At 44.0% G+C, this 27,483-nt stretch overlaps 1 protein-coding gene across 2 annotated transcripts; it reads right to left on the bottom strand.

Moving 5' to 3' along the window:
• Positions 1-1,804: 1,804 nt before the first annotated feature.
• TMEM45A (transmembrane protein 45A) lies at positions 1,805-26,737 on the bottom strand. Of its 2 annotated transcripts, XM_059466993.1 has the most exons (7): positions 26,548-26,737; positions 12,676-12,885; positions 10,552-10,764; positions 9,248-9,432; positions 6,971-7,116; positions 5,028-5,126; positions 1,805-4,516 (listed from the first exon to the last, which is right to left on the bottom strand). In XM_059466993.1, the coding sequence occupies exons 2-6, from the start codon at positions 12,863-12,865 to the stop codon at positions 5,033-5,035; spliced, it is 828 nt and encodes a 275-aa protein (XP_059322976.1). In that variant the 5' UTR covers positions 12,866-12,885; positions 26,548-26,737; the 3' UTR covers positions 1,805-4,516; positions 5,028-5,032. The 2 variants fall into 2 exon arrangements, with proteins under 2 accessions (XP_059322976.1, XP_059322975.1); XM_059466992.1 differs by having other exon boundaries at positions 1,805-5,126.
• Positions 26,738-27,483: the final 746 nt, after the last annotated feature.

Below are 27,483 nucleotides of genomic sequence, written 5' to 3'. Positions count from 1 at the left end.
GAAAGAAATTGTAATTCATTCTCGTGGTTACTCACACTGCCCTTCCCATTCAATGGAAAGAGCATCCCTGCTTCTTTCCTTTACATGGCTAACATCATCAAGGATATCTTTGACTAGAATGTTGAGTTTAGATATACAAAATACTAAGAGTCCAAAACTTTGGATTGCAAGCCCAGCTTTGCAAATGGGGGACAGTTTGTGAGCAAAACTGATTGTGAATTTCTAACTTCATATGAACACTTTACATAAAATACACAGAAAAAAATACTTAAGGCACCAGATGGCAAAACCAACGCAAATGAATGAACACCTCTTAAAAGATAGTATACTTTTATTTATGAAAATATTAAACCATGTTTATATGATAGAATAACAAACTGAAAGGGAACCTTAACACTTGCAAATTTGTATGTGTGATGCAGCTGCAGGGAAATAAAATCACTCTTGTGTGACTGGATGTGTTTCTTCTGCTTTCTTCCATTTCTTTTAAGCCTTAATTAGAGACAGATGTTTCTTATTTCCTTTCTTTTTTGTTTTCAAGTGTGCACAAAGCATGGTGCCAGCAGTAAACACCATCTTTGACTTTTTTTAATGTGTCAACTGCATCTGAGTCAGAGTCACAAAGCAGAGTAAAATTCCAGCAAAGCAGTGAAAACTCTCCCTCCCTGTCATTTGCTACTGGAAGATTGGCATTGCTGTTTCCTGCAGCACAGGAGCCATAAAAATCCCACCATGTGTCTGAGAACCCTGTCCCTGGTAAATAACACCGGAGGCAGGAATGCTGTGTGCCATGAACACAGCTGCCCCTCCCATGCTCTTCAGAGTGCTGGGAGTGATCTCTTGCTGTTTAATTGCTGCCCAGCTGTATGGATCTGCAGCCTGTTTTCCATTTCTTCCTTCTCCTCGAGAGGCAGAGGCTCATAACCACAGCATAGAGGCAAAACCATTTCTGCTCCAATTTTGTGCCTTACATTGACCTCTGAGCTGCCTCTCTGGCAGAGTGTTTTGTCAGTAAATGGCAGAAGTCTATAGGGGAGAGATTCCTTTCTAAACTAAATTGCTGTAGTATTTATAATTATGGTTTTCATCTACTTTTCTAAACGTATTTTCATTCTAAGAAACATATCAAACAGAGATCCATGAACTGCAACAGTTACCTAGCAAAGAGGTAGAAATTAGTGTTCAAAAAAAGTCATCTGAGGACAAGTTATTCGTTATTTGACAGCTATTTTGAGCAAGCACATATTGCACCTAGAATAGATTTTAAGGACAAATTTTCCAACAGTTTTCCAGTTGTCTTTCTCCCTTTTAACAGATGTGCTCTTTGTTACTCAGTCCTTGAGTCAGGCTCCCTTCCACTACTGCACATGCTGAAGATCTTTTTGGATAAAAAACTGTTCTGTTTTCTTCCACCAACATTTGTACCAGCAACTCCCATCCCAGCTGCTGTTTAGAGGAACTGAAACATTTTGGGGAAGAGTACCTGATTAAGGTACTTGATCCACTGAAGTTTTTAGTGCCTAAGTTTTAAGGATGAGTGAACCTGGAGGATTCAAATTCCTTGCTGTTGTATTTGCTCTTCGTTCATGCTATGTTTAGTTACAAGGGAAAAATAATTTAAATAATACATTTAAATCATTTAAATAGAACAAACATCTCAGTTTCTAATGACAAGGCAGTACTGACCTTTCTTGGATTAAAGTGCAACTTGTTCAAATGCCTAGATGTGTTATGACCAGTTTATCCCATCCCATCCTGTCCCATAAATGTTTATATTTTTTCCCCTGAAAACATGACAGACGTCTTACATGAATAAATCAATTTTATTTAAATAAAATTACAGCTGTATTTTGTCTAGTAAAAACTAACATATAGTTTTTCAAAGGCACCAATATTTAAAAATAATTTAAATTTTCTTGAGAGCAGCTTCCTTTTTCTGAGTGGTGTTTGTAAACTTGTTGGATTTCCCTTCCCTCATTCAACTCAGGCAACACCTGCTGCTTGTGAAATGATGAAGGTTGTACCTTTTTCATTTGGATAGATGCCCCACTGTTCCTGGGCATCTCTCTAGAACACAGGAGAATGGGTCAGGTGTTCCATGTAGCAAAACCTCACTCTGAAATAGGGTGTTCCTCTCCTTTGTGGCACCATACACTTGTCAGGCACAAACCCCACTATGACACTCACTTTCCAGGTACTGCAAATATTAAAAATTAAATTCCACAAACTACTGTTTCTTTGGGACTTCAGGGTCTGTTTTTCCTTGCGTTTCTCCAAGCTTGATAATGCAATGCCACATTTCCTAAAGTAAGGAGAGAGCCTTTTGCACAAACTTGCCCTACATTTCTGTGTCAGACTGCATCAGCCTCCAGTTTCATCTCCTTTGGAGGAGTCTTTGCTAAGCATGGTTGCATCAAAACCAGCAGACATGTGTTGGGCTTATTCACCCAGTTCTGTGATAATTTACAGGAGATTCACAGCAGGGACACAGAGGGAGGTGCAGGCCAAATCCTGCTCAGTTTTTCCCCAAAAAGACCCAGCTCTACAGCCACTGCAGGATAAGGACATAGCCAGAGTCCCCAGCTCCTCCCCAGGGGAGGAACAGTATCAGGCAGCCACTCTCTGTCCAATAAATTCAAGTACTGTCACTTTTTGCTTCTGTAAAAGCAGGGAATTGCTTTCAAAAGGAGATTTTCCTAAGCACCTTCCATGTGCACAACTTGCCCATGAGGTTCACTTCATCAATTGGTTTTATTATTGTGAAAGACTTTTGTAATAATCCCCAAGTTCTCTTTGTTGCACAAACATCATCTCTCTGCCCAGCACTACAGAAGCTTTGTAGCTCAACCATTCTGACAGGAAAAAGGATCTGCCCTTTAAAAACAATCCCCACAATTTAGAGACAACTCTGATGTGGTGAAAAGAAGGAAAGATCCTAACAGGAATACATTTGGCAAATGTATCCCGGCTGCAATTAACAGGCAAGCTCCTCAGGGAAGCCCTGGATCTTCCTTCTCCAGAAAATCTGATTTTAATGGAGCCACAGTCATCAAACTCCAGTCTTAAATTTTCAGAGTGGAGTGAATAGAATCATTTCAGAGTTTGTAATAAGATCCCTGTAAAGCTGAGACACAGAGCTACAAATATACCATACCAATACCTATCTTACAAGAATGTCCTGGGCTTACTAAGGTTTGTGCAAGCTTTACTAAAGTTTGCCAAAATCTCCAAAAGCCCTCAGAGAAAGGCATTGGAAAAGGGCCAAGAATTGCTAAGAAAAGCAATCTTTGGCTAGCAACGTGCAATTTCCTTCTTGACATTTGTAAATGTAGAAATATATGTGAGCCAACTACTCTTGCTTTCCAAAGATTCATCTGGATAATCTGACACCTGGTTACAGGTGTTACTTCACAATACTTGGCAAACACCCAAAATTATTTTGAAACTTAACAACTGAAGTCTTCTAAGAAGACATACAAAAGCTCAGACAGTTTATTGTGCTTTTCATCCCGCTTAGGTTATCTCTTTGGTTTAGAGATACAGCACCTTGATATTTACATGGTATTAAATGTATTTATCAAGAAAAGCAGTGAAGAAATTTGCATTGTTCCTGCCTGTGAGAAGCAAAGTAGTTTCTGATGATCTCCTTCAGAATAAACACCACCACTGATTTTAGAAAGGCACTGACAAAGATGACAGACTAAAATACAGCATTAACAGCGTGTGCAGCTTGTAAAGGTGCTCCTTGAAAAGGGGGAGATAAAAGGTAGATCTTAAAAGTGAAATAAATATTTATGTTGTATTGAAGGTAAAGTAGTTTTAGAAAAAGCCTGTAAGGATTTTTTGGGATCCCTTTGAGGTACAAACTATTTTATTAGCTAGCTTTTTTAAGCAATCCTCTTGCTGCCATTGGCCATGAACACTATGCTTTTCACTAAATCAGTTTGTATGGAGAAAATAAATGCAATCAAAAGCGGTGATTTTTTTTTAATTCCCTCACTGGAGTTGGTAGCTGGTATGGAGCTACTAAAAGGCAACATCTGCCCTCCCACAGCTCACAATGCAGCAGTGCAGGCTGCCTGGTGGCTGAAGGGTGATACAGGGAAAGGGATGCAAAACCATCTCATCCTGCCCACAGAGCAGAATTACCCTCTCCTGACTCAGGTGGTGGCTCACATGTCTGCTGTGAATCCTGCAGAAAACCACCAAATTCCACCTGAGGAAAGGAAACAGCTTTTGGAAAGAAACTAGTTTTGCAGCCAGGTGCTGCCTGACTGGACACCCCTCAGCCTTTCTGGAAAAGAAATTGTTCCAGGCACTAAGGGAAGGCAGGGTCACTTCCACTGCCTTGGAAATTCCAAGGATAGCAAAGAAACAGGACTGGCTAGGCACAAGCACAAACAACCACAATGGGTTTTGATCACCATGCACATCTTTGGTCCTCCTGCCAGGTTTGGTGGTGTCTCTGCTCATTCTTCAGTGAACCACTCAGTGGGTTCACAGTGAGAAGTTCTTCCTGTTTAACATAAAGCCACAAGCAGAGACACAAAATTGTTACACAGAACAGCTGCAAGACTGTGGTTTCTTTATCTTGTTCTACTGTTATCCAGGTCTGCACAGTTATCTATCCACAGGTACTTGCAGGGCAACCAACACACATATTTAGACACCCTGATTATGGAAACTTCAAGTCCAGCAGTGGCTGAAAAACATATTGCTTAGCTTTTAATAAGGCAAACATACAGACTTCACTGTGCCACCTCATCCACATCAAGTCTGTCTAATACTAGTCTGATTTTCTGTGAAGCATGTGATAAGCAATGTACTAGTGCAACCACCATGAATCAATATCAAGCTTACCCTTCACAAAAAAAACCAAAACCAACAACTGTGTAGATGTAGACATCATAGGGGATTGATATTTGCAAAGCAAGTCATAGTAAAGAACGAATAAGATGGCAAAAAAAAGTAGAAATGAGGTATCAATTAGCCTAATGGTTGGAGTGGGCAAACTGGTCAAGACCTACTCATGCTAAATTTCTTCTTCTGACTCATGATCTCGTTCAGATGTTTTCAGTAAACCCATTTCCATGGACTGGGATTGCTTGACCTTCGAATGGACCGCCCTGGAAACAGCAACAACAAAAGATGTCAATAGTAACTCAAAGGCTCATCTGACCATTTTTTATATTGTAAAATCCTGCTTAACTCTGGTATCTCATCAGTTCTCAGGGTCTCTAGCTGGTCAGATTGACCCTGAGAAGAGTTAGAAAGTCTCTTTTCCCAGCCTGGCAGTCAAAGAATGAGTCAGAACTCTTCATTTCTAGGTCTCAAGGTTGTTTATTGTTCCTTATCCATAAAATTCTTTCTCCTGTTCTGCTGAGGTCCGTCCAGCAAGACAGTCCGAGGCACTTTGCCTGCCCCCAGGGTGGTGTTATCTTTTTATACTAAAAACGATGTGTACTACAATTACTTGCCAATACCTGTCACCTATGTTAGACAGTGAGCTGCTACTCTAAACCAATCTAAAAGTGCCAGCATCACCCAGAACATGGAGGCCAAGAAGAAGAAGGAGAAAGGCAGGATACACCCAGATTCCTCCATCTTGCCCCCTGAACCCCCATTCTAAAAACCCCAAAATCTACTTTTTCACCCCGTGATAAATTCACCATCATTCTACTTAAACTTTTGTGGCATGTAGTTCTTCAGATAAGGTTGGTAACTGTTTTTTCCAAGGGCTAAATCAAAGGTGCGGGGTCTTGGGCTCTGTGCCAAGGTCTGTGAGCCCCCTGGGCAGGGGCTCGAGCCCTCCAGGACAGCCAGAGGAATTTCCTGGGTTCCAACATTCAGTGAGTTAGGATGACTCATTCTGTCCTTAGGAAGTGCTGCCTTTACTGATCCATCCTGACTGTACAGCTTGCAAGCTCTTGTTCCTAAGGACATATCCCAGAGCACTCCAAACAAACCTCAGTGAACCCTCCAGAAGGTTCAGTGTCATGCAGGAGCTGTGCACTCTTGGGAAGGGACCACAAAGCTGTGAGAAAGAGCCTGGCCAAACCACCCTCAGAGGGGAACTCTGCCAGTGTGCCATGTCCAACCTTCTCTGGGGCCTCATCTGATGCTGCAGCAGCCACTGGTCCCAGCATCAGAAGGGACCAGAGATTGCTGCCCCTTTCTCAAGAGCTGCCCCTCTTTACACAGCAAAGCAGTTACCCAGCCTCGAGTGCTGGTGCCTTTCAGACTGAAACACAAAAGGAACTGGCACCTCAGTGCAAATCAAGACTGGAAGAGCTATGTATTTAACAGGATTAAATAGGGCTATTAGGATGGTAGGGGTGAGAAGCATGTTTAGGACACTGCAGGAAAAGGCTTGGTAATGTCCTGTGGACAGAAGGTGATTGCATTCTGTGATCTGATGGCAGAGGTATTTTTACAGCCAAATTAACACTGCAGTTGGAATTTTGTCAGAATTAGCACTGGGCAGTGAGGAAAAGGGCAAACTTTAGATGTTAGGCAGTGAAAATGACCAGTGAAAAAAAAAATCAGGTTTGATCACAGGAAGTTTCTAGCAGGAATTCTGTGTAATAATCTTCACAGTAAAGCCATGAAGCCTGCTCTCTAAGCCACTTATAATTAGCAGAGATGAGCAGTTGGAGTCTGCAGGTAAAAAAATCTCCTACTTCTGACTTTATAGGCACTTACAAATGTGGAAGACTATTGGTGCTCATTTTATGTGAGATGTATATGTGCTATACTATCAGAGCTGCATTTATGGATGAATTTTTTCCCCTTTTTACTGAAGCAATGTCATGTGCTTTTCATTGATTACTAATAACTGTTTTTATTTTACCTTGCAAAACAATTACTTACTTCATAGAAGCCCTTTCATTTGTCAGGGAAACTTTTCTAAAATAAACCTACTAGACTAAATAGACAAATCACCAAAGTTTCAGTGTTTCAAGTAACTTACCAGCTGACAATTGTGTAATTCACTGCAAGTATAAGAAAAGCAAAAGCATAATGCCAGCAATAGCACATGGTCAGGAACATCATGTTAGTGTGATCTGTCTGATTCCACTCTGGGCTTCCATTTGGAGGATAAAGCACAAAGCCAATCTGTAATAAAATAAAAGAGATTGAGTACATGTAATTTGATGAGCATCCTGTGCCATATCGTGTTTTATGCTACCCATCACAAGGCAGACATTTAATTTTCTTATGGTGTTGCTTATTTCTGTGTTTACTATTAAAAACAATTTTGTAGTCAATCTCAGGTGTGATGGAACACTTTAAACAGCTCTGTGCAGAAATGCCTTTGAAGATAAAGTGACAGTCCCAGAGACCCAGTGCTCTTGCCCAGAAAATTAAGGAGCCTGCCCAACATCCCAGCCCTGCAACCATCACAATTATGCACTGCAAGGAGAGGGGCTGGTGCTCAGCCCTGTGTGCTCTGAACTGAAATCTCCTCATGGATCAGAAAAGCTGCCTGGCCATTTGCACTGCCTCCCTTCTTCCCAGCACTGGCTGGGAATGCATTACAGCGCTGGGAAGATGAATAATCAAAGAACAAATAAAGGGGAGCCACAATTCTATTTCTTCTGGGCCATCCAAGGGAAAGGTCAGAAATGGCATAAAAATGGAGCTTCCTTATGCATGACTGTAAGTTCATGTGAAATACATAGCTGATTTTTTATTCAGAGCTGGGAAAGATCAGATTCATATTTGTGCATAAAATGGGAAAATGGTGAATCCTGTGGCTATGCAGGGTTTGCATTACAAACACCAACCCTCTGTACTGCTTAGTACTATTCAAAGTCCTCACTCAGCAGTTTAGCTGGGAATTTAGAAACTGGGAAGAGGAGAGGAAGAAGGAGGGGAGTGAATTTTGCATTTCCATGCAGAGAATTCAATGAATGAGGGTGTTGATGATGCAGAAAGAAAGTCCCTTAACCTTTTACAAATTTCCTGTGCTGCAGCCAGTGTGTGGTTTTCAGTCACACAGATGGTTGAAGTCTGATGAAGGTGTGAAAAAAGCCACACTTAATTTCTTCTATTTTTAGTACTTCGATTTTTACTTTGAAACAAAACCCACATTGTCTCTAGAGCTAAAGAAATAGTCTGTTCTAAAATTAGATTAGGCAGAAAACAATGCATAAATGGTTGCATCTATTCCTCCTGTGTAAAGTTTCTTAAATCACTGGCTGGAAGTTTGCAAACAAGAAAATAAAACAGCAAGTGCTGCAGCATCACATTCTTGAGTTCACTTATAGAAAAACACAGCCAGTGCTGAGGTCTGTCTCCATGCCAGAGAAAGCATTTAAATATTTGATTTGGTGCTGAGTGTCCAGTTCTCCTAAGAAACAGCAAACATTTTTATTCATCTTGTCTGGCCAGCACAGAAAAAAGGGAAGCCAGTCTAGACACGCCGGAAGGAAAAATCACTGGAGTGACCTCAATTCCCCACAATAAGATGAAACACCATCAGCACCAGTGCTCCTATTTCTGTTACAAACTCCTAGCAGCTCCTTAAATCTGTCTCTTGTTCTGACAGCAGAGAAAGAGTCACTGTCAAATATTTGTTATTGGATAGACTCACAAGTAAGTGAGGGCATGGAAGCTGCATTTTGAAGAGTCCTTTCAGGAGCCACATCCCTGAAATATCAAAGTGTTGGCTGTTCTTTTTTCTGCTCAGCTGCCAGAGCACTAGAAAAGCAGGAGGCTTTACACTACCTAGTCTCCTAATGAGAATCTGTAATTTAAGTACCTTTTGGCAATGTCAATGAGGCCTTTGCCTCACCTGTCCTGGGTGTCTGGTCCAGCAGCTGACAGTAGAGACTCTCTTTGTAAAGAATAACATCTATTTCCATGCTCTAAAATCACTGCCACTTGGCTGGCAAAATTGGAACAGGATGTTACAGGGATCAGAGAGCTCTGTAACATGGAGAACTCAAGGAAAACACTTAAGCTTCTTTATTGATTCAAATAAAAGGCACTTGAAGATAAAAGTACTTCTCATAGCCATTTTACAGAAGAAGCTTCTTCTTCTTCTTCTGTAAGATGGCTATGAGAAGTACTTTTATCTCTTAAAAGGATTTTTTTTTCTGCATCTCTTTAAAGTAACTTATTTTTTGTAAGTCTTTGGAGGTCTGTGTTTAAAAGGCTTATTGATAACCTGTGAAACATCTGCAAAGGGTTAAATGACTGATTTTGGTGAGGAAGAAATTACAAAGGCAGAAAAGTCACCCACCTGCCAGAACCAGCTGCCCTGCAATATGCAGAGGCTTGTACGGAGCATCTCTAGCACGATACTGCCACGGAAAAACACTTCCAAAAATATGCAGGCGGCAGCTCCAAAGATAGCAAATAGCAGTAACTGATGAACATGGACATCCAGCATGGCTCTCCCATGAAGATGGTAGCAGAAGAGAAAACCTGGAATAAATTGTGATCAGTTTAAGATAATTTCCTCCCTTGCAATTTCCCTCCATCTGCTTTTAGAAAACAGTGAAACGTTTCTGGCATTTCTCTTTATGCCAGTATCATCTTCACTCACACTGGCTTTAGCTAACCAGTTGTGCACCATGTCAGTACCTGCAGCAAACACATGCCTGAGCTACTGAGCCCTTACCCAAAACAGGCTTTTGCTGCTATTTCCATAACATTTCTGTTGCTGTCTAAGCAGGTAGGAAAGCTAGGATACACCTCTACAATGCAGGATCATGACCTGGGCAGTGTAAGGAGGGCCAAGACTGATCTTTTTGTGATCTCCTTGAAGTGTTTCAGGGAGTGAAACAGGCAGCTCCCAGAGGGTCATTCTGCAAGGCTGATTTGAGATTCCCAGACTGTCCTGGATTGCCAAGCAAATTCTATCCTATTTACCATCTGTGTGGCAGTTGTCTTCTGTTCATTGGGCAGTTTTCCTTATCTCTTCCACAACCACTCCTCCTCTGGGGAGACATCTGCTGATAACAGGCTACTGAATGTCACTGCATGACTGAGAAGAACTACAGCATCCCATTGTGAGATGCTCTGCCAGAGGGAGGAGCCAAGCATTCCTACCCAGATATAATCTGGAGATTCTGGAACACCAGCATGGCTTCTCCACTGGATTCCCAGAGGAGCAGCTGCCTCTTCTTCCACTGGATCTTCAGAGGAAGACTACACCCTTTTCTACAGGATCCCTGCTCCAACAGTGTCTGTCACTCCAGGAGCACTGCAGCCACAATTCCAATTGGACTGCTACCAACACCCTGACCCACAGGGTGTCAGGTTGTGTTCTGACTCTGTCAGTGTTGCTTTAGTTTACTGCATTGTTTATTTTATCTTTTTATTTTCTTCCCTAATAAAAACTGCTATTCCCGCTCCCATATTTTTGCCAGAGAGCCCCTTAATTTAAAATTTATAGCAATTCAGAGGGAGGGGGTTTACATTTTCCATTTCAGGGAAGGCTCCTGCCTTCCTTAGCAGACACCTGTCTTTCCAAACCAAGACACAGACCAATGATCAATCCGCAGGATTCATGCACATGCCTGCAGGGAGAGGTAAACTGACCTTCAATGAAGACTGCTATGGAAAGCATCATCCTGTCCATGGCTGCTGGCAGCGCGTTGGTGCCGTGAGCCACGATGTCCACCAGCCCTGAAATGCCATAGAAGAGGTACATGGTGGCATGCTGCCAGTTCATCAAGTGGTCCCAGTGCTTCTTCTCGTAGTTGTACAGCTTCAGATGAGGTCCATCAGGAACAAACTGCTCAGCCACCATCCCTGTGCATGAAACAAGAAGGAAAACCATTTGTTCTGGTGCTTAAGGTATAAACTGATGGCAAGTCTTTACCCAAACAGTAGAGGCAGCAATACATCCCCATGCAGCATAATGCCAGTAAGTTTGGGGTTTTAGCATCGCATAATCTGGAGAGTGGAGGGCCAGGGGAAATCAGGCTTCAGCTCCACTCCTGGTGGAACTACTTGCATCTTGCAGTTTCCAGCAATGAAAACGGAAACAGCTTATTCTGTGCTGCTTTTTCTTCTTTTAAACAATTGCTATTGTAGTAGTCCTCTGACCAAATCATTCAGCTGCCTTTTCCAATGGTTCAAACATGAGCATAACACATGCTGAAGTCTCCAAAAGAAAGATTTACCATTTCAGCGCCCTGCCACATGCAGGATGACAGAGTTCAGACTCTTAATTCAAAGGGAATTTTTCCTCTAAAGCCATAAAAGGAAAACCCTCCACCGTGCAGAGTTATTAAAAGTCCCATGGGAATGTACAGGGAGTGAGAATTTGAATCACTGCCCCACTCTCTCCCTTACCTTGGCCCCTCAGTGTTTTGCTAACTAGCTGAGGTACTCCAGCAAGGGAAAACTGCTTTTAAATGCTTTATATGATCAATGAAGTTTGGGGAGGGTTTAAAAGTTGTTCTGCTTTTAAAACATAAAAGCTGATTACATTGTTTATAAAGCACAGGCCAGCATCCTGCTGTAAAAACAGATATGCTGTAGAGCAAATGCAGTGTTGTTTCACCTTTATTTCCAGTTTTCCTAACATGGAAACAGCAGGTTTTACTCCTGATGCCTTTATGTCTGTCTTAGCCAAGAAGCTTTTCCATACTTTTGATTTGAATTGGAATTTCCATATGTTAAAATAAGAACTTGTGGTTTCAAAATGAAAATAAAACCAGTACATTAATGTTTTAGCTGCCAAACTACCTCTAGCCACAGACTGGTAGATTTGTAGGAAAGGTGCCCACAATCACGCCTCAAAATGAATGCTGTTATTTAGATTTTTATCATTTTCTAATGATAAAACTGTAGACACAGCATCCCTTCAGTACTGATATATCTTAACAGAGAGGAAGGAAAAGCAAGTACAAGACTTTGTCACAGCCTGCACCTTGATTAGAAATGAGGCAACTCTGGCCATTTAAAGAAGAGTAGACAAATAGAATCTAGGAGTGCAAAAATGCTTAAAATTTAGCTATTTTTCAACTTGACCTGCAGGTGCTGAGCTCCTCAGTTCCCCTGCTGTTTAGTTTACTCACCCTCTAAAGCCAAATCACTACCACACAGCCTGTCAGGATGTAAAAAACATTTTCAGCCAGCTACACAGCTCCCAAAACCATCCCAGTGGGTTTGCACCAGGCCTGGACACAACAGAAGGACAAACAGCTCCCCACACCCCATCACAACAGTCCTGCAGCAATAAGAGCTGGAGTTCAGTCTTTTTGTGTGAATATTTTCACTTTTGACTGAGATTAATCAAAAAATCATCTGCATCATTTACATATTTTATCAATAAACCAGTGGAGGCTTCCAACACCTGAGGTGGTTGAATTCAAAATAGAAAAGCAACACCTTCACTGTCTGGTGCTCCCAGTGTGCACATGGAGCCCCTTGCCTAAACATCTTGTCTCCCTCCCTGAACAGTGAACAGTACATGAGCACTGAGATGGGGTCAGGAGCAGTCAAGTGGTCCAGAGTGGTCAGAAGACCTCACAGAAGCTCCAGAAGAGCACTATGGATGGAAACCCTGTTATGGCCACAGCTGTGTAATAACAGCATTTCTCAGTGGTTAAAGGGCAAAAGAGCAGAACAAAAGGAGATTCATTTTGTCAGAGAACAAAATTTAAAGCAAAAAGTGTTAGAAGGTACAGCCTGCCCTTAATCCACCTCACTTACCAATGAGGGCAAAGACAGCTTTGATGATGCCCTCCACAAACTCCAGGCGCTGGAATCCTGCCCTGGAACCAAGGTAGCAAACGTTCTTGTTCTTTCTGCAGGCGTACTTCAGTGGGTACTTCACTGACCACCACAGGCCAAAAAGAAGGAAAAAGCTTCCAGGGAGGGCATGCCCTTTGAAATTGCCCATGGTTTTCTGCTAGGCAATACCTGAGGGAGAAACAGAGACTGGTTATGGGAATAGTGGGAGAATTCTGTGGATTATCATTCTAAAGTATCTTCTTGCATAGATCAAACAGGTGTCACTGAACTGAGTACTCACAGTTAATTTAAAAATAAATTTGGGTACCTCTTCCCAGCCACTTTCCCCAGTTTCACAGCTTTGCAGAAGCAGCAGAGCAGCTGACCTGAAATGCAGAGCTGGCAGCCAGCAGGGTAGGAGAAGGAAAAGCCATGGCACACTGTGTCTTGCTGTAGAAGTTGTGCTAGCAAAAGAGAGAACCTATATACTCACTATGTATCCATCAAATGGGTAAATATTCACTAGTAAATTGTATTTTTTTATTTCAATCCTTGTTGTCTTGTTATGACTTACTAACATGAAGTAATTCTCATTATTTTATGGGTGAGTTATGCACCCACCACTAGATATATATTATCAAGTACACTTTTGTGTGCACTTGATGTACTTGATAATATATATCTAGTGGTGGGTGCATAAAATGTGACAAGGTTACTACCTGGTCAGGATTATGTAGTAATTTAAAAGCAGTGCCATTCATAATCCTAGTAATTCTGGTCATCATCCCAAAATCTGGGATAGTTGCCTTTGAGCCAGTGGCTTCTTCATTAAAATGACAGTTCTAACATTAAATTGCAATTTTTCTTTAAAATATTGTAAATTGAGTTATTGTGCCTCATGCCCCAAAGGCACACTGAGTCTCTGCACAGGCAGCGCTCAAGAATAACATCTTTAGAAGGACTGGCAGTCTGTACTTTCTGTTATTATTGTTGCTGACCTAAAAGTTCAATTGCCTCACTGCACTGGAGCTGTCTGGCTATGAATGGAACATGGAAGCTCTAGTATATTTTTCTTTTTCATGAGTATTTCCTATGGTCAGCCCTGCATAAGAAGTTTTAAACTGCAGCTTCTGGGCCATGGAGCACTTTCAGGGTTCATGTAAGGCTGTCTAGTCTGTGTGAGCCCTCTCCTATTTCTGGAGGCTAAACTCCACTGAAAACTTTAGAGTTTTTTTAAGAAGAGAAACTTTTGCACATGCACAGGCCCTGGAGTTCTCCTAAGACTATCCCAACTGCATGAGGAAAGTGGCCTCTATAGCCACAAAGAAAAGAAAATATGACTGTTCATGCATAGCATGAGTCTGGCCTGATTTAAACAGGATGCAATCCTGCAGCCCCTGCCTGTCCCCTCCTCTTCCAGAGCTGAACTCTCCCACTCTAAGGGCTGCTGGGTGGGAGAGGTGAGCTTTAAAAGCTTTCCCTGGGTAATGAATAATGAATAAAGTCTTAACTAATTTCTAGGGAAGCACTGGGGAAGCACAAGAGCAGAGAAATGTGATGCTGGTTGCCCAAGCAAGACCATTCCTGGGTGTGCCCCTGCAGGTGTTGCAGAGTCTGGTGTGTGCATGTGGAAGTTGGGAAGGAGAGCGTGTGGAGATGGGAAGCATCCCCTGCCAGGCACGGGGCAGCCAAAGGGAGCACAAGGGACATGTTTGTGAAATACAGAGCTGTGTTTCATGTCAGGTACAAACAGGCAACATGTGTGTTTGTGATTGTGAGATGTGTGGAGACCAACAATGGGAGAGCTGTGAATTCTAATAATAACTGAGGAAAGTAAAGCATGGAAAAAGGCTTTGAACGTATCTTTTGCTTGCAATTAACCCTGGTTGATTTAGGAGCATTTGAATTAAAGTGTTAAGGATGCTGCTTTTTGCTTGTAGTTAATCCATAAAGAGTACTGCAATAATAACCTTTTGAAGTATAATTTTAGAATATTGCTTGTATCCATGATACTGTAGCTTTGGAATATATATAAAGGAAATATGCTTATCTCACACTTTAATAAAGCAGAGAAAAACAGCTTGAGAAAGGAAGATGAACATCACCTCAAGGATTTATAGTTTCGACCAAGGGAAGCTGGACATCACTGTTATGAGACTTATAGTCTTTGGAATTAAAAGGTGGACCCACATCTGGGGAGCTGGACTTCATCCACCAGATGGGATTCATCTTTCTTCTTTTGGAAACCAGACCACCACCACATGGGATACTCCTTTTGGGATACATCCTGAGAAAAACTAAATCACCATAGTGTATAGAACTGTGACATAAAAAATGGGACTATAAACTGCTGATGAGTAAAAATTGGAAATAGAAACTGCTGAGAAAGCTTATGAGTACCCCTATAAATGCCTGTAAGCCTCAACTATCGGTGTGCAGCTGGAGGGAAAACTTCGCCCGCTGTACCCAGCACTGTATTGCTCATACTTTACCATATTAATTAATAAATTGATTGTTGCTTGAGTATTGGCCTAGTCAAGCTTCTTATTCATAACATGTTTATGGACAAAATATAAAGGACTCCCACTTGGGGTTCCTGCTGTGTGGGGAAGGCCTCCAGCAGCTGAGGGTCCAGGAGCTGGGAGAGCCTTTCTCTGCCTCCTCTGCCTCCCCACCACCCTTAAAGCTCTGCTGAGTTGCTGCCTGTGTGTTTTATTGCAGGTGGGGAAAACACTGCTCACCCTGCAGCAGCCCACAGCACAGTGGGGCTCTCACTGGTGAGGTTTGGGAACCTCAGCCCCACAGGTGGGACCCAGCCCTTGCTGTCTCAGCCTAGAGGTTCTTTCTTCATTTTGGGACAACTTCAGTTCAAAGACTCTGACCTGCCTGCACATCCCTGCCAGTACTCCCTGCACTGCTGTTTGCCTCAATAAAGGGCAGCACTAACAGCTTTAGACAGTGCTCTAAACTTTGCTTTAACCTTTAAAATACTTATTTTGCTATTCAGACCTTAATTTCTGAGGTCTTTTAACATGCTGGCCTGGAAGGTATTGCTGTCTTTTCAGTCACATTGGTCTTTTCCCTTCTTTGACTGAAAGGAAGAGGGGAGGAGAGGGGAGTGGCTTTTCCTCACCACATCTCACCTCACTGAGCACAGCTCATTGACAAGACTTTATTCATTATCATTATGATTCACCACAGGTACAAAGCAGTTCAAAAGGAACAATTTGCCCTGTACTGCACATCAAAGCAAAACAATTGATTAGAAAGATAAATGAAACCTCTGAATAACCTTCCCTTAGGAGAGTACAGCTACAGTAGGAGTGAAATGAAGAATTGTGTTGAGATCATTTGTAGTAAAACTTCAAAAGCAATTCTTAATCTGTAAATTCACACCTGGGTTACCTAGATTTTTAAACACTGGAGGATTTTTCTGCACTAAATCTGAGCAAACTATCAAGAAACTTTGTTTTGAACTATTTTTTGCCTTTCAAAACAAGCAAAAAGAAGAAAAGACTGATACAGCAGCTGATGTTCCACATCCAGTGTAAACAAAATGGAACCAGAAAAATTACTTTTTTGCTAAAAGAAGTGCAATCACATATTATTAGCTTTAGAGGGTGTCAACTTCAGACTGAGTTCATCCAAAGGTGTTAGGGATTTTTTGTAGGATTTCTCTAGAAAGACACAGATCAGTTCTGATGGCCAGCTGTTGTGGCAAACCTTTGGTATGCTGCATCTCAACACAGCTGGTTTCAGAAAGGAGTTATACAACTTACCCTTTAAAGTTTTAGTGAACTTAAAAACATCATGACAGGGCTTGCCTTAAACTGAATAAACTTCCAATTCATGAGTTTTCTCTTTTCAGGCCTGAGAGCTCCTTCTGGTGAGTCTAGAAGTCACCTGCCAACACCCACTGTTTGGAAGTGACTGAGAAGTTTTGTCTGCAAATAAACTGGGGGATATTGCACAATTTGGGGGCTTAGCATGAAACTGAGGATATGGTGAGGCTGAGCCCAGCCTCCTCAGTAGGAAAGTCACTGTGGGGTCTGGAGATGCATCTGGGAGGTGGAAGGCAGAGAGGAGAACAATGGGAGGTGAAAGGAGAGGAGAACAATATGTCAATATGTTTCCATGAGGCACTTTGGCATTCCCCTGTGCAGCCTGGGACAAAACATCTGCCAGGTCTTCTGCGCAGCTTGAGAGCCAGACAGTTTTGGAACAGCAGGTGCTATTTATTGGATAAAGGTGGCATCAGCGTGTTATGACAATTCTTGATGAATTTGAGGGCTTATTTTTACAGAGCCTTATCAGTCTATATCTGCAATGTCAGACTGATGCTGCAGGATGTGCAAAGCCAAGACCCTCTCTTTTACCCTCAGTGATTTCAGGGCCAAGGCTGTTGGCAGAGCCACAGCCACGTTCTCAGCAGCAAACATTCCTTGCTGCCCACAGCCCTCCCTAGAGTTCACCATCTTAGACTGGATATCAGGAGAAATTTCTGCACTGAAAGAACTGTCAAGCCACTGCCCAGGATCATCATTCCTGGAGGTATTTAAAAGGAATGGAGAGGTGGCTCCTGGGGCGTTGTTTAGTGGAGGACTTGGCAGTGCTGTGTTAATGGTTGGACTCAATAACCTGAAAGGTTCTTCTCCTACCTAAACAATTCTGTGATTCTGTGGTCTGCCAGAGCTGTAAGCAGAGTTTATCCACAGCCAGGGGCCATGAGGCCTGGCCCCAAAGCTACCCAGTGCCACAGGTTCCACACACATTCCTTTAGCTGGTGACCTGCTTCACAACTTCAATTCTGTCCAAATCCTTCTCCTAACCCTGCCAGGCAAAGGTAGTGGTTCTGATGCCTACAAAAGATACACAGACATCAAAAGGCACACAGCTGGCATCACAGAATCACAGAACCACTAGATTGGAAGAGACCTTCATGATCATCAAGTCCAACCCAGCCCTACCACCTTGACTAAACCACGGCATCAAGTGCCACATCCAGTCTTTTTTTTCACACATCCAGGGATGGTGACTCCACCACCTCCCTGGGGAAGCCATTCCAGACTTTTATCACTCTTTCTGTAAGAAAGTTTTTCCTAATATCCAGCCTATTATCCAACCCTTGGCACAGTTTAAGACCATGTCCTCTTATTCTGTCCATTGATGTCTGGAGAAAGAGACCAACCCCACCTGACTGCACCCACCTTTCAGGAAGTTTTAGAGGGTGATAAGGTCACCCCTGAGTCTCCTTTTCTCCAGGCTAAACACCCCCAGCTCCCTCAGTGGTTCCTCACAGGGTTTGTGTTCCCAGCCCCTCTCCAGCCTCGTTGCCTCCTCTGGACGCACTCAAGCGTCTCCAGGTCCTTCCCAAACTGAGGGGCCAGAACTGGACACAGCACTCAAGGTGTGGCCTCACCAGTGCCCAGGGCAGGGGCAGAATGACCTCCCTGCTCCTGCTGGCCACACTGTTCCTGACACAGGCCAGGAGCCTTTGGCCTTCTTGGCCACCTGGGCACACTGCTGGCTCATGTTCATGTCAGCCAGTGCCCCCAGGGCCCTTTCTGCCTGGGCACTGTCCAGCCACCCCCTATAACACTGCAGGGAGTTATTGTGGCCAAAATACAGGACTTGACAATTTCTCAGGGGAACTGGAGAAAAAGGTAATTAGGCATAATTATGGCAACAAACTCAATCGTTAAGGTAGTTTATAAATTTTAAGTACCAGCCAATGTTTCTGCAGCTGATTGGAATAAAGAACAAGAATAATTCACAGAATAATTTACAGGTACCCATGAATGTGAGATGCTTTTTTTTTAATGTGAGAACTCCAAGCATAGTTTTTCTTGCCATAACCACAGAAAGCACAGCATGATTAAGGTTTTTCCAGTAATCAGAAAGCTGCACGATATTGCAAAATAAGTTTTACATCCCCACTTTGCCAAACCAATATAGGCTGTTCACAGCTGCCAACAAATTCCCCATGTAGCCATAAAGCTTTGTGTACCTGGGCTGCTCATCCCTCTGTTCAGGCTTACTCTGTTCTTACTCCTTGGGGTCAGAAGGGAACATGGCATTCCACTGAAACAGGAGGCTTCCAAGTGAGCACCCAAGAAAAGGTGTGCATTTTTGTGGCTATTAAGAGCTGCCTTTTTAGCCTGAAAATTATCTCACACTATCAGAAGCACGAAAGGCAGGCAAGAAATAGACACAGATGGTCGATTTAAATATCCTCAGATGGTTTGGGGAGAGATGTTTTGTAATATTTACCAGTTTGATTTCTGATCTCCAGTTTCGTGGGGTCCAAGGCAAGACTTGCAAGTGCTGAGGAGAAACCCTACCTGCCACCTGGTTACTCAGAAGGCTTCTCCATTGCTTCTGGAAGAGCTAGGTTAGCTTCCCTTTGATCCCTTTTCCCTTTAAAGGACAGACAGAGGTTTAGGCAGCACAACCTCCATGGGCCAGGGACATGAGCAGGAGCTGAGCCAGAGCCTGCCCTGCAGCAGGCAGCTTCCCTTCCCTGCACATTCTCCTGCCACAGCACTATGCCCTGCAATTTCCTGTGTTTGTCAAGCCCTGGGGGATTCTACAGAGGACTGCAGACCAGAAATGTGGATTTCTTTTCCAGAAATGACACAAGCTATAAAGACACAAACTCACTCTGCTGCAATGCTTCCATTTCTGCTGCACAACCATATCACAACAAAGGTTAAGCTCAAAGGTTAAACATCACCATTTTTTTCTTCCATATGCTAGATTAGAAATGATGTGGAGTTTATAATATTTGATGGGAAATGTTTATTTATCCATAACAGCTGTGGGAATGGATTGTGATATTGGTGAGAATGATGTAGCCAGATAAGAGGAGGAAATAACAATTGTAGGCATTTTCTAATCAGTGCACAAGCTGTGATCATACAGCTTCTACAAAAAATAGAAACCAGCAAAGCTGAAATGCATATAAAACAAAGAAAATCACAGCCAAGTTTAATTAAGTACCAAAGTTTCCTACTTGCAGCTAAAGATCTATTCTTGAGGCAAGTGCCTTTTGTCCTGCAGCCCTTGTGCAAACACCACAGCCAGCCAGGCTGATTGAAAAACTGTCTGTTCCAAGTACAATGTTCACTAAACCCACTCCTGGTTTCATGTCATGACTGAAAGCATTTCAGAGATTACAGCTCCGTGTTTCCAGATGAGATCACTGCTCTGGTGTTAAGGAAATGCTCAGCTGGCACCTACAGCTGCTTTAGAATTAGATGGAAGTGTGTACTGTGTGTATGAATGAAAGCAGGACAAAGACTGAAATGCTGGAAAGTGACAGAACAGCCTTGGTGGGTTTGGCTTAGGGGTGTGTGGGAGATAAAGATTTTCAGGTAATGAAAATAAAAAGAAATGTCATAAACACACATCTCCAAAGTGTGTAGGAGAAGAATTCAAGCTTTGAGAGAATCTTCAGGCCTAGATGAAAAGCAAAAATCCCAGAGGTAATGACCAGAAATCTATCTGCTGGCCCTAGAAAGAAGGGACTCTGGGACACAACCTCCCACAGTGATGAGTTTGTGCCCACAACTTCTACCTCTCTATTCTTTTTCAGTGCCTCATATCTGTCAGAGACTCTTCCTCCCCAGATACTTGCCAGCCCTCGGAGTGCTCCTCACTGTGTTTGTTATCTCCCGTGACCCTGCATTTTCTGGCTCTCTTTCCCTGTTCCCTGCACATCTGCTGGCTGTTTCTGCTCCCAGAGATGAGCAGGCTATCTCCAGGGGTTACCCGGGGACAACAAGTACTACATAACAATCTCATCATTGGCTCCTGATATCTGAGCAGCTGCTCCTCTGGGGATATGAAATTTTTAGTCCTCAGAACTGCCAAAACGAGCCTTTCTCTGAGCACCACAAGTTCAAAAAACTTACACACAAAGTAAACCTGGTAAGTGCATGGGACACACGAGAGTAATTTTTTCCTAGGAAAGATTCATAGTTCCTGTATTGGTCATAAAGCCTGTTATTTCCTAGCACTGGCTGAAATGAAGGGACAAATGTCAGGGAACTGCTGCAGGTACAGCAGTACTGCCCCTGCTGGGACCAGGTTTGGCTCCAGCCACCACAGCCCCTTCCAGGCCCCACTGGGGTGCCCCTCCATGGGTCTCCCAGGCAGGGCAGCAGTTCCCTGCCCCACAGAGGGTCACTGCAGGCTGCTGCCCTCCAGCTGAGGGGCTGCAGCTCCTCCCAGCCTGGCAGGTTTTGGCTGTGTGTGGCAGAGTGCTGCCAGAGAGAGGGCATGAGGAGGGACATGCTGAGACATCCTGCTGCTCTTCACTAACAGCTGAGAGCATCTCCCCTGTCCTGGCCACCCAGAGCTGGGCTCAGCTGGAGCTCTTAGTGCTTCCCTGTTTTAACCCGAGTTGTGCTGGCTAGTGACATTCCTGTATGTACTCACTCTCCTTTTGAAGTCAATTCCTTTTATCACAGAACCACAAAATCATGAAATTACAGAATGGGTAATGCTGGAAGGGACTTCTGCAGGTCATCTCGTCCAACCCCCCTGCTAAAGGGGTTTATCTAGAGCAGGTTGCCCAGGATTGCATCCAGACAGGTCTTGAATATCTCCAGTGGGGGAGAATCCACAACCTCTCTGGACAACCTGTTCCAGTGCTCGGCCACCTGCACAGGAAGGAAGTTTTTCATCATGTTCAGGTGGAATTTCCTTTATTTCAGTTTGTGCCCATTGTCCCTTGTCCTGTCACCAGGCACCACTGATAAGATTCTGGCATCATCCTCTTGACACCAACCCTTCGGATACCTGGATGTGATTCCCTCTCAGCTGTCTCTTTTCTCCAGGCTGAACAGGCCCAGCTCCCTCAGCTGCTTCTCTGAACAGAGATGCTCCAGTCTTCTAATCTTCCTTGTAGCCTTCTGCTGGACCCTCTTCAGTAATTCTTTGTCTTCCTTGAACTCAGGAGCCCAGAACTGGACACAGCACCCCAGATGGGGCCTCACCAGGGCAGACTAGTGGGGGAGAATCACCCCTGTTCTTTAAAACAGCCCCAGTCACTTCAATGGCCAACCTCTGCAGGACTCTAGCTGTTCCTGGAGTTCCATGGTCCAGCACTAGGAAGATTTCTCCATGGCTTTGCTACAAAAGCCAGTTCTGTAGGGTGTAATATCTGACTCCTCTTTGTCTTCCCAGTTGTGTTCACTTACATGTTCTTTGCTTCCTAGGAGGGAAAAGGCTTCCTAGGCTAGGAAAATGTCAAGAGAACAAAAGTTTGGTGTATCAACTGATGATTTAGAGATCAGAGCCCTGCTCTGGAGAGGAAATGAAATAAAATATGGATTGGTTTCTGTTGGCATCTTTTTCATAGGCCTCCTCCTACAGCATCTTGACAGTACAGTTGGGGTTCCAGTGGAATGGTCTCATAAAATAGCAAAGCTGACAGGACACTAGACTATGGAAAATATTTCTAATAAACACTAATGACCACTTGGGCTGTGAAAGATCCTGCATTTGGCACTGACAAAGCTCTTTACAGACTCTTAGAAGTTACTGCAATTGTTATTTATGTCTCCAAACACTTACAGACAAGAAGACACAACTCCAAAAAAGGGGGGAGTCTACTGAGAAAACTCAATGTTTGAGTGGTCTTTAATGAATATTTTCCACCAGCAAAGAAGCCATATCTGAAAGAAAGCTCTGTGCTTAGAGGAGGACAGGTCACAGAATCACAGAATGAATTAGCTTGGAGAGCACCTCTCACATCACTGAGTCCAGCCTTTGATCACCACCCTGCCAGCTACACCACGGGGCACTGACTGGCACAGCCAGCCTGTCCTTCAACACCTCCAGGGACAGGGACTCCACCACCTCCCTGGGTGGTCCAATCCAATGTCTAATCACCCTTCCTGTGAAGAAATTCTTCCTAATGTCCAACTGAAACCTCTCCAGGCGCAGCTTAAGCCTATGCCCTTTTAATCTGTCCCTCCTTGCCTGGGAGAAGAGGCAGACCCACCCCTGGCTACAGCCTCCTTCCAGGCAGCTGCAGAGGAGGTAGAGGAGGGGTGAAGGCATCAAGGTGTGGAGTACAGGGCTCGCTGACCCCAATGAGTTATAATTCCTTGATTGCAAGGGTTTCTCCCTTACAACAACTACTGGTGACAGTGCAGAAAAGGCATTAGAATTTTTCTTCATTATGTACAGGACCAGATATTGGGGTGACTGAAGCCTTTGAATGAGAAACTGGATTACAAAGAAGACCCTGTTTTAAGGAATCACCAAACACTAATAAAATATGGGAAGCAGAATTGTCATCTGTGCTGTGTGCATCAGTAAGCTTTCATCTTGAGGACAGTCCCAAGTTGACAAAAATGGGAAGGGAGCTCATATCAACAAATGTGAGGTCATTATTAAATCATTGATGGTTTTAATAGGAAGGATTTGTTTTTCTTACTGAAAAACTACAAAGAGACTCAGCTTCCTAATGCACAGCTCATACCATACAGCTCATACTTGGGCAACAAGCAGGTGACACTTGTAAGAGCTGAACGTCTCAGGTCCCTTGCAGGGGAGAAGGCTGGAAACATGGGACACATGTCCAGAATATTGGATTCTGCTGTGACACTGTGCTTCATTTTGCTGTCTCATCCCATAGAGAACCAGCCACTTGCTCATGAATCTCTGCTTTCTGAAGCTATTCCTTTAAGTATTCATAACCTTCTGATAAAGTTATAGAATAGTTTGTGTTGGAAGGAACCTTTCCACCAGTCTGGGCAACCAGTGCCAGTGTCTCACCATCCTCCTCACAAAAATTTTCTTTCTTATACCTAATCTAAGTAGACCCTCTTTTAGTTTAAAACCCTATTGTCCTATCAACAAGCCCTACTAAAAAGACTGTCTCCATCTTCAGCCACCCCATTTGTCTTTGCAGTACAGTTAGGTAGTGTGAGCCCTCATTGCAAACAAAGTGATTAAAAATAAATGTTTAAATTTTATGGATTTGAAGATTGTAACCAATTCTATGAGTGCTTGGGGCTTACAGCATTCTGCTGTGGTAAGAAAAAAATATATTAAAATTTTCTTATCAGTAATTTCCCCAAAGCTGTGCAACAGAGCAGGTGGGGTTTGCACCTAGAGCTTTGCCCTGACTAACCTGCCTTTGTACCTTGAAGTTTCCTCTGCAGTCTTGTCTGTCTGTCTCCGGCTACCTGATAATACTGCTTCTCCAAGGGGAGCCAAATGCACTGCCCCTACCAGCTATAGCCTGGGGGAGCACACTATCAACAGCAGAAAGCTGTGTGGATGAAAACCAGAAAGAGAAGCACTAATAAATAAATGGGAGTGTTGGCAAGGCAGTCTGAAACATTGCTGCTAGCTGGGAGAAATGGCTGGCTGGCTTTGCCCAGCTAGAAGAGACAAAATGCTTGAGAGGTTGTCGGTTTCTCGGCTGTTTAGGTGGCCTGGAAAGGCTCGGGGATGGCCTTGAAGAGCCTGCGCTTCAAAGGACGAGAAGAGGCTTCAGATCTTTTCTTGGTCTCGGTGTTTATTAATTGTTTATCTAAAAGATTTTCTTTCGGCCCAACAGAGGTCTGCACAGCAGCCAGCCATGAGCACACTGCGAGCCCCCGGAGCGGTCACCTATCTTTATACTTGAAGTTATGTACACAATATTTATTATTTTTCCCCAATACCTTTTACCCTTATTAACCAGTGCACTTTTAGTAATAACCAATCCCAAAGTGCCAACATCACCACAGAAGATGGAGGCCAAGAAGAAGAAGAACAGGACATGCCCCAATTCCTCCATCTTACTTCTTTAGACCCCCCCTGTACAGAAATCCTAAACCCTGTGTCTCACACTCTAATTAACTTATCCCTTCACCATTCACCCAGTGAAATCCTCCTATCCTCATACAGGTGTCGTCTCCTGTGTAGGATCAAAGTCCAGCCACCAGACACTTCTGGCAACATTCCAGGACTCCTGAGCCCCCCAAGGGTGGTCTCGGCCACTCTGCACCTCCGTCCTGAGGTGCTGAGATCCCACAAGAGGTGTAGTTCCATTTTACAGGACGACCTCAAACTCATTACACTGGAATCAGTTTGTGCTAACACAACATTAGCAGAGACTGAAGAGTCCTCCATGATACAGCAGCAGCAGCTTCAGCTCCTGCAACCCCTCCAACAACACGATTAACAGAGAAAGCAAACCCAGCAAGATCCTCTTCCAAAACCACTGGCATTACAGATGCTACTACAGTTTGCCTTAGAAATGTCTCAAGTGCAAGGTGATTTGGAGCAAGAGTTTTAGGAGTGTTGCTCAGATAACATTAAAGTGTTACAGCAGGCCCTGATTAAGGCATAAATTGATAAAAGGGACTTAAGTCTCCTTTTTACCTTCTGGAGCCAAAAGCAGCACCAGGACCCAAGGTCTGGATAGAGCTGCCCCTGCAGAGAGTCACTCTACTGAAAGCAAAGGTATTTCAAAGCCAATGTCAAATTATTTGTAATTCCCTGGTTTAGGAGCTCGTCTTGGAAGAGACAGTCAAAATTACTCCTGCTGCCAGCTGCAAGAGAGCACGAGTGTGTTTGGTCACGTGTCAGAAAAAGGAGCCAGTTGACAGGAGTTCCAGCACTGAGAAGTCTTGGTTCAGGCACCTCCTCAGGCTGGAACAAGGAGCCCATTTTTGCCCTGCTGCACTGGCCATCTGCAGCACGGGCTCAAAACACCAGATTTGTGTGCAGAAACAGAGTAAACAGCAGTTTGCCTAAACACAGGCATAATTATTCCAGCCACTCAAGGTTCTTTTGAGTTTTCTTCCCCAGCAGTTATTTCTACCCACAGTTTCCATAACTTTGGAGAGAAATCTGTTTGGTTTGCCCAGCTTCATTTGTAAAGAGAAAAATACAGGAAAAGCCACACAAGCAACCCTGAAAAGCAGCAAAAGACATCTGAGCAAACTTCTGAAAGGTAACTCCAGTCAGTGATGAATTTGCATCTAAAATGGATATTGGAAACATTCCTTTTACAAAGTACTTGCAGTGTTCTGGACTACAACTTGTGCCATAATTTAAAGAGTTCCACAGAAACAGCAATATATAAGGTGATGCAAACAAAGTTATACGTAGAGGAGAAATCACAAGTCCTAAGTATGCAAATGCATGGTAATAATCAAACACTTGGTTTAAAAAGTAAAAAGCAGAAATACTTTGGTCTTAAGTACTTCAGTTCCCAAACTCTTCAGAAAGCCCTTAATCAAAAAGATAATATTTCTTTTATACCATGTCAAGTACTAAGTATTATTAGAGTAAAATATGATTTATTGATGGAAAAGTTGAAACAATATGGAACATATCCAGGGATGGAAAGTGTTTTTCTGAGGGTTATTCCATTTCGAAATAAAATAAAGAGGCTGAGATAATTTTAGGGTTTCTCTCATAGAGTAGGAAGTACGTTTAAATTCTTTTAATTTTGCCTGGAAATTCAAGTTTGGATCTACATCTCCACTTAATGCATCCAGGAGGGAGGGAGAGGGGGAAAAAAAAATCACGTAGAAAACTTAGAACTGAGCCGAACACTTAATCTCCCCTTTGTTAAACCATCCAGAACCCGGGCTGCAGCCCCCTGCCCATGGGGCAGAACGCCCCGGCCGCTGCAGGGGCCGCGCTCGCATTTCACCGCCGGCAGCCGGGTGAAGCCATTGCTGATTTACCGTCCCGTCCGCGCTGCTCACCTCACCAGTGCCCCCGAGGAGCGAGCGGAGGCGAACATGGAGTATTTGTCCTTTCCCCGGGCAAGATCCGACATCCCAGGCCCTGCCGTCACCCCGGCCGGGATCGGGGCCGCCGGGCTGCCCTTACCTGCGCCGCGCCCTCCCGCGCAGCCCCTTCTCCGCCTTCTTCTTTCCTTCCTTCCTTGCCCCTCCCGGGGGTCTCGCTGCCGGTCCGGGCAGTGCCGGGGCAGGACCCTCCCTGCGGCTGCGGGCCCGGGATGCGCCGCGGCCGCTCCAGATGTTGGCGCCGCGGCCGCTCCAGATGTTGGCGCCGCGGCCGCTCCAGATGTTCCCCCGGCGGCCCCGCGGGGGGCGGGCGCTCTGCTCCCCGCCCGGCCGGGAAGGAGCCGGGGCAGAGCCAGAGGAAAGGGGCTGGGGAAAGCGAGGGGAAAGCGAGGATTCCGGGGGATCCGGCGCTGCCCGCCCCCTCTCCTGCCCCGCTTTCCAGGAAAAGCGGCCGGGAGCGGGCAGGGCTGGCGGCCGGGGACAGCGGCTCCCAATAGCCCGGAAGGAGAGGAAAAATAGAAAAAGTAGAGAGTCTCTCAGACGTACATACCTTCCTTTGATCGCTGCATATAACAGAGGCCTTTTTTTTTCATTTACACACACACACCGACAGCCGTGCCTTTCTCCACGAAAATGCGCACCCGTGGCTGTAATTTCTGTAATTTAGCAGGAATTTATGGTTACAGCCCTGAATCCAAAAGAAGAATGTCTAAAAATAAAATTGAAAGAACGAAACCACGGCTTTATTTGCAGATGCCATCCTGTAGTAGAACACGTAAGTGACATTAGAGAATCATTCACAGTGGAACGAAGGGCGTCTCACACTGCACCACCTCTCTTACAGCACCAGCAGAGAACACCAAGGGAGCCTCAAATATTTCATTGTGCAAAAATCCTCCTCTCAGGTATTTGCCAGGAAGTTGTGATAAGCGGGTTTTGAAGCTCTGTTTAGGCTATGCCAGAAGACTCCCTTGACCCTTTTCTACCCCTGTCAGCATCAAGATCTTGTGTCACCAGA

Source organism: Ammospiza nelsoni, chromosome 2 (genome assembly GCF_027579445.1).
Source record: "Ammospiza nelsoni isolate bAmmNel1 chromosome 2, bAmmNel1.pri, whole genome shotgun sequence".
Taxonomy (NCBI): domain Eukaryota; kingdom Metazoa; phylum Chordata; class Aves; order Passeriformes; family Passerellidae; genus Ammospiza; species Ammospiza nelsoni.
The sequence above is the reverse complement of the archived record's forward strand: the minus strand, read 5'-3'. Positions and strand labels throughout refer to the sequence as shown.

Bases quoted from the DNA above. Each gene is read 5' to 3' on its own strand.
- TMEM45A (XM_059466992.1), bottom strand. From the start codon at position 12,865: ATGGGCAATTTCAAAGGGCATGCCCTCCCTGGAAGCTTTTTCCTTCTT. The intron at 9,433-10,551 runs GTCAGTTTACCT...AATTTATTCCAG, and splicing joins CATAGCAGTCTTCATTGAAG to GTTTTCTCTTCTGCTACCAT. The intron at 5,127-6,970 runs GTAAGTTACTTG...TGCTGTTTCCAG, and splicing joins AATTACACAATTGTCAGCTG to GGCGGTCCATTCGAAGGTCA.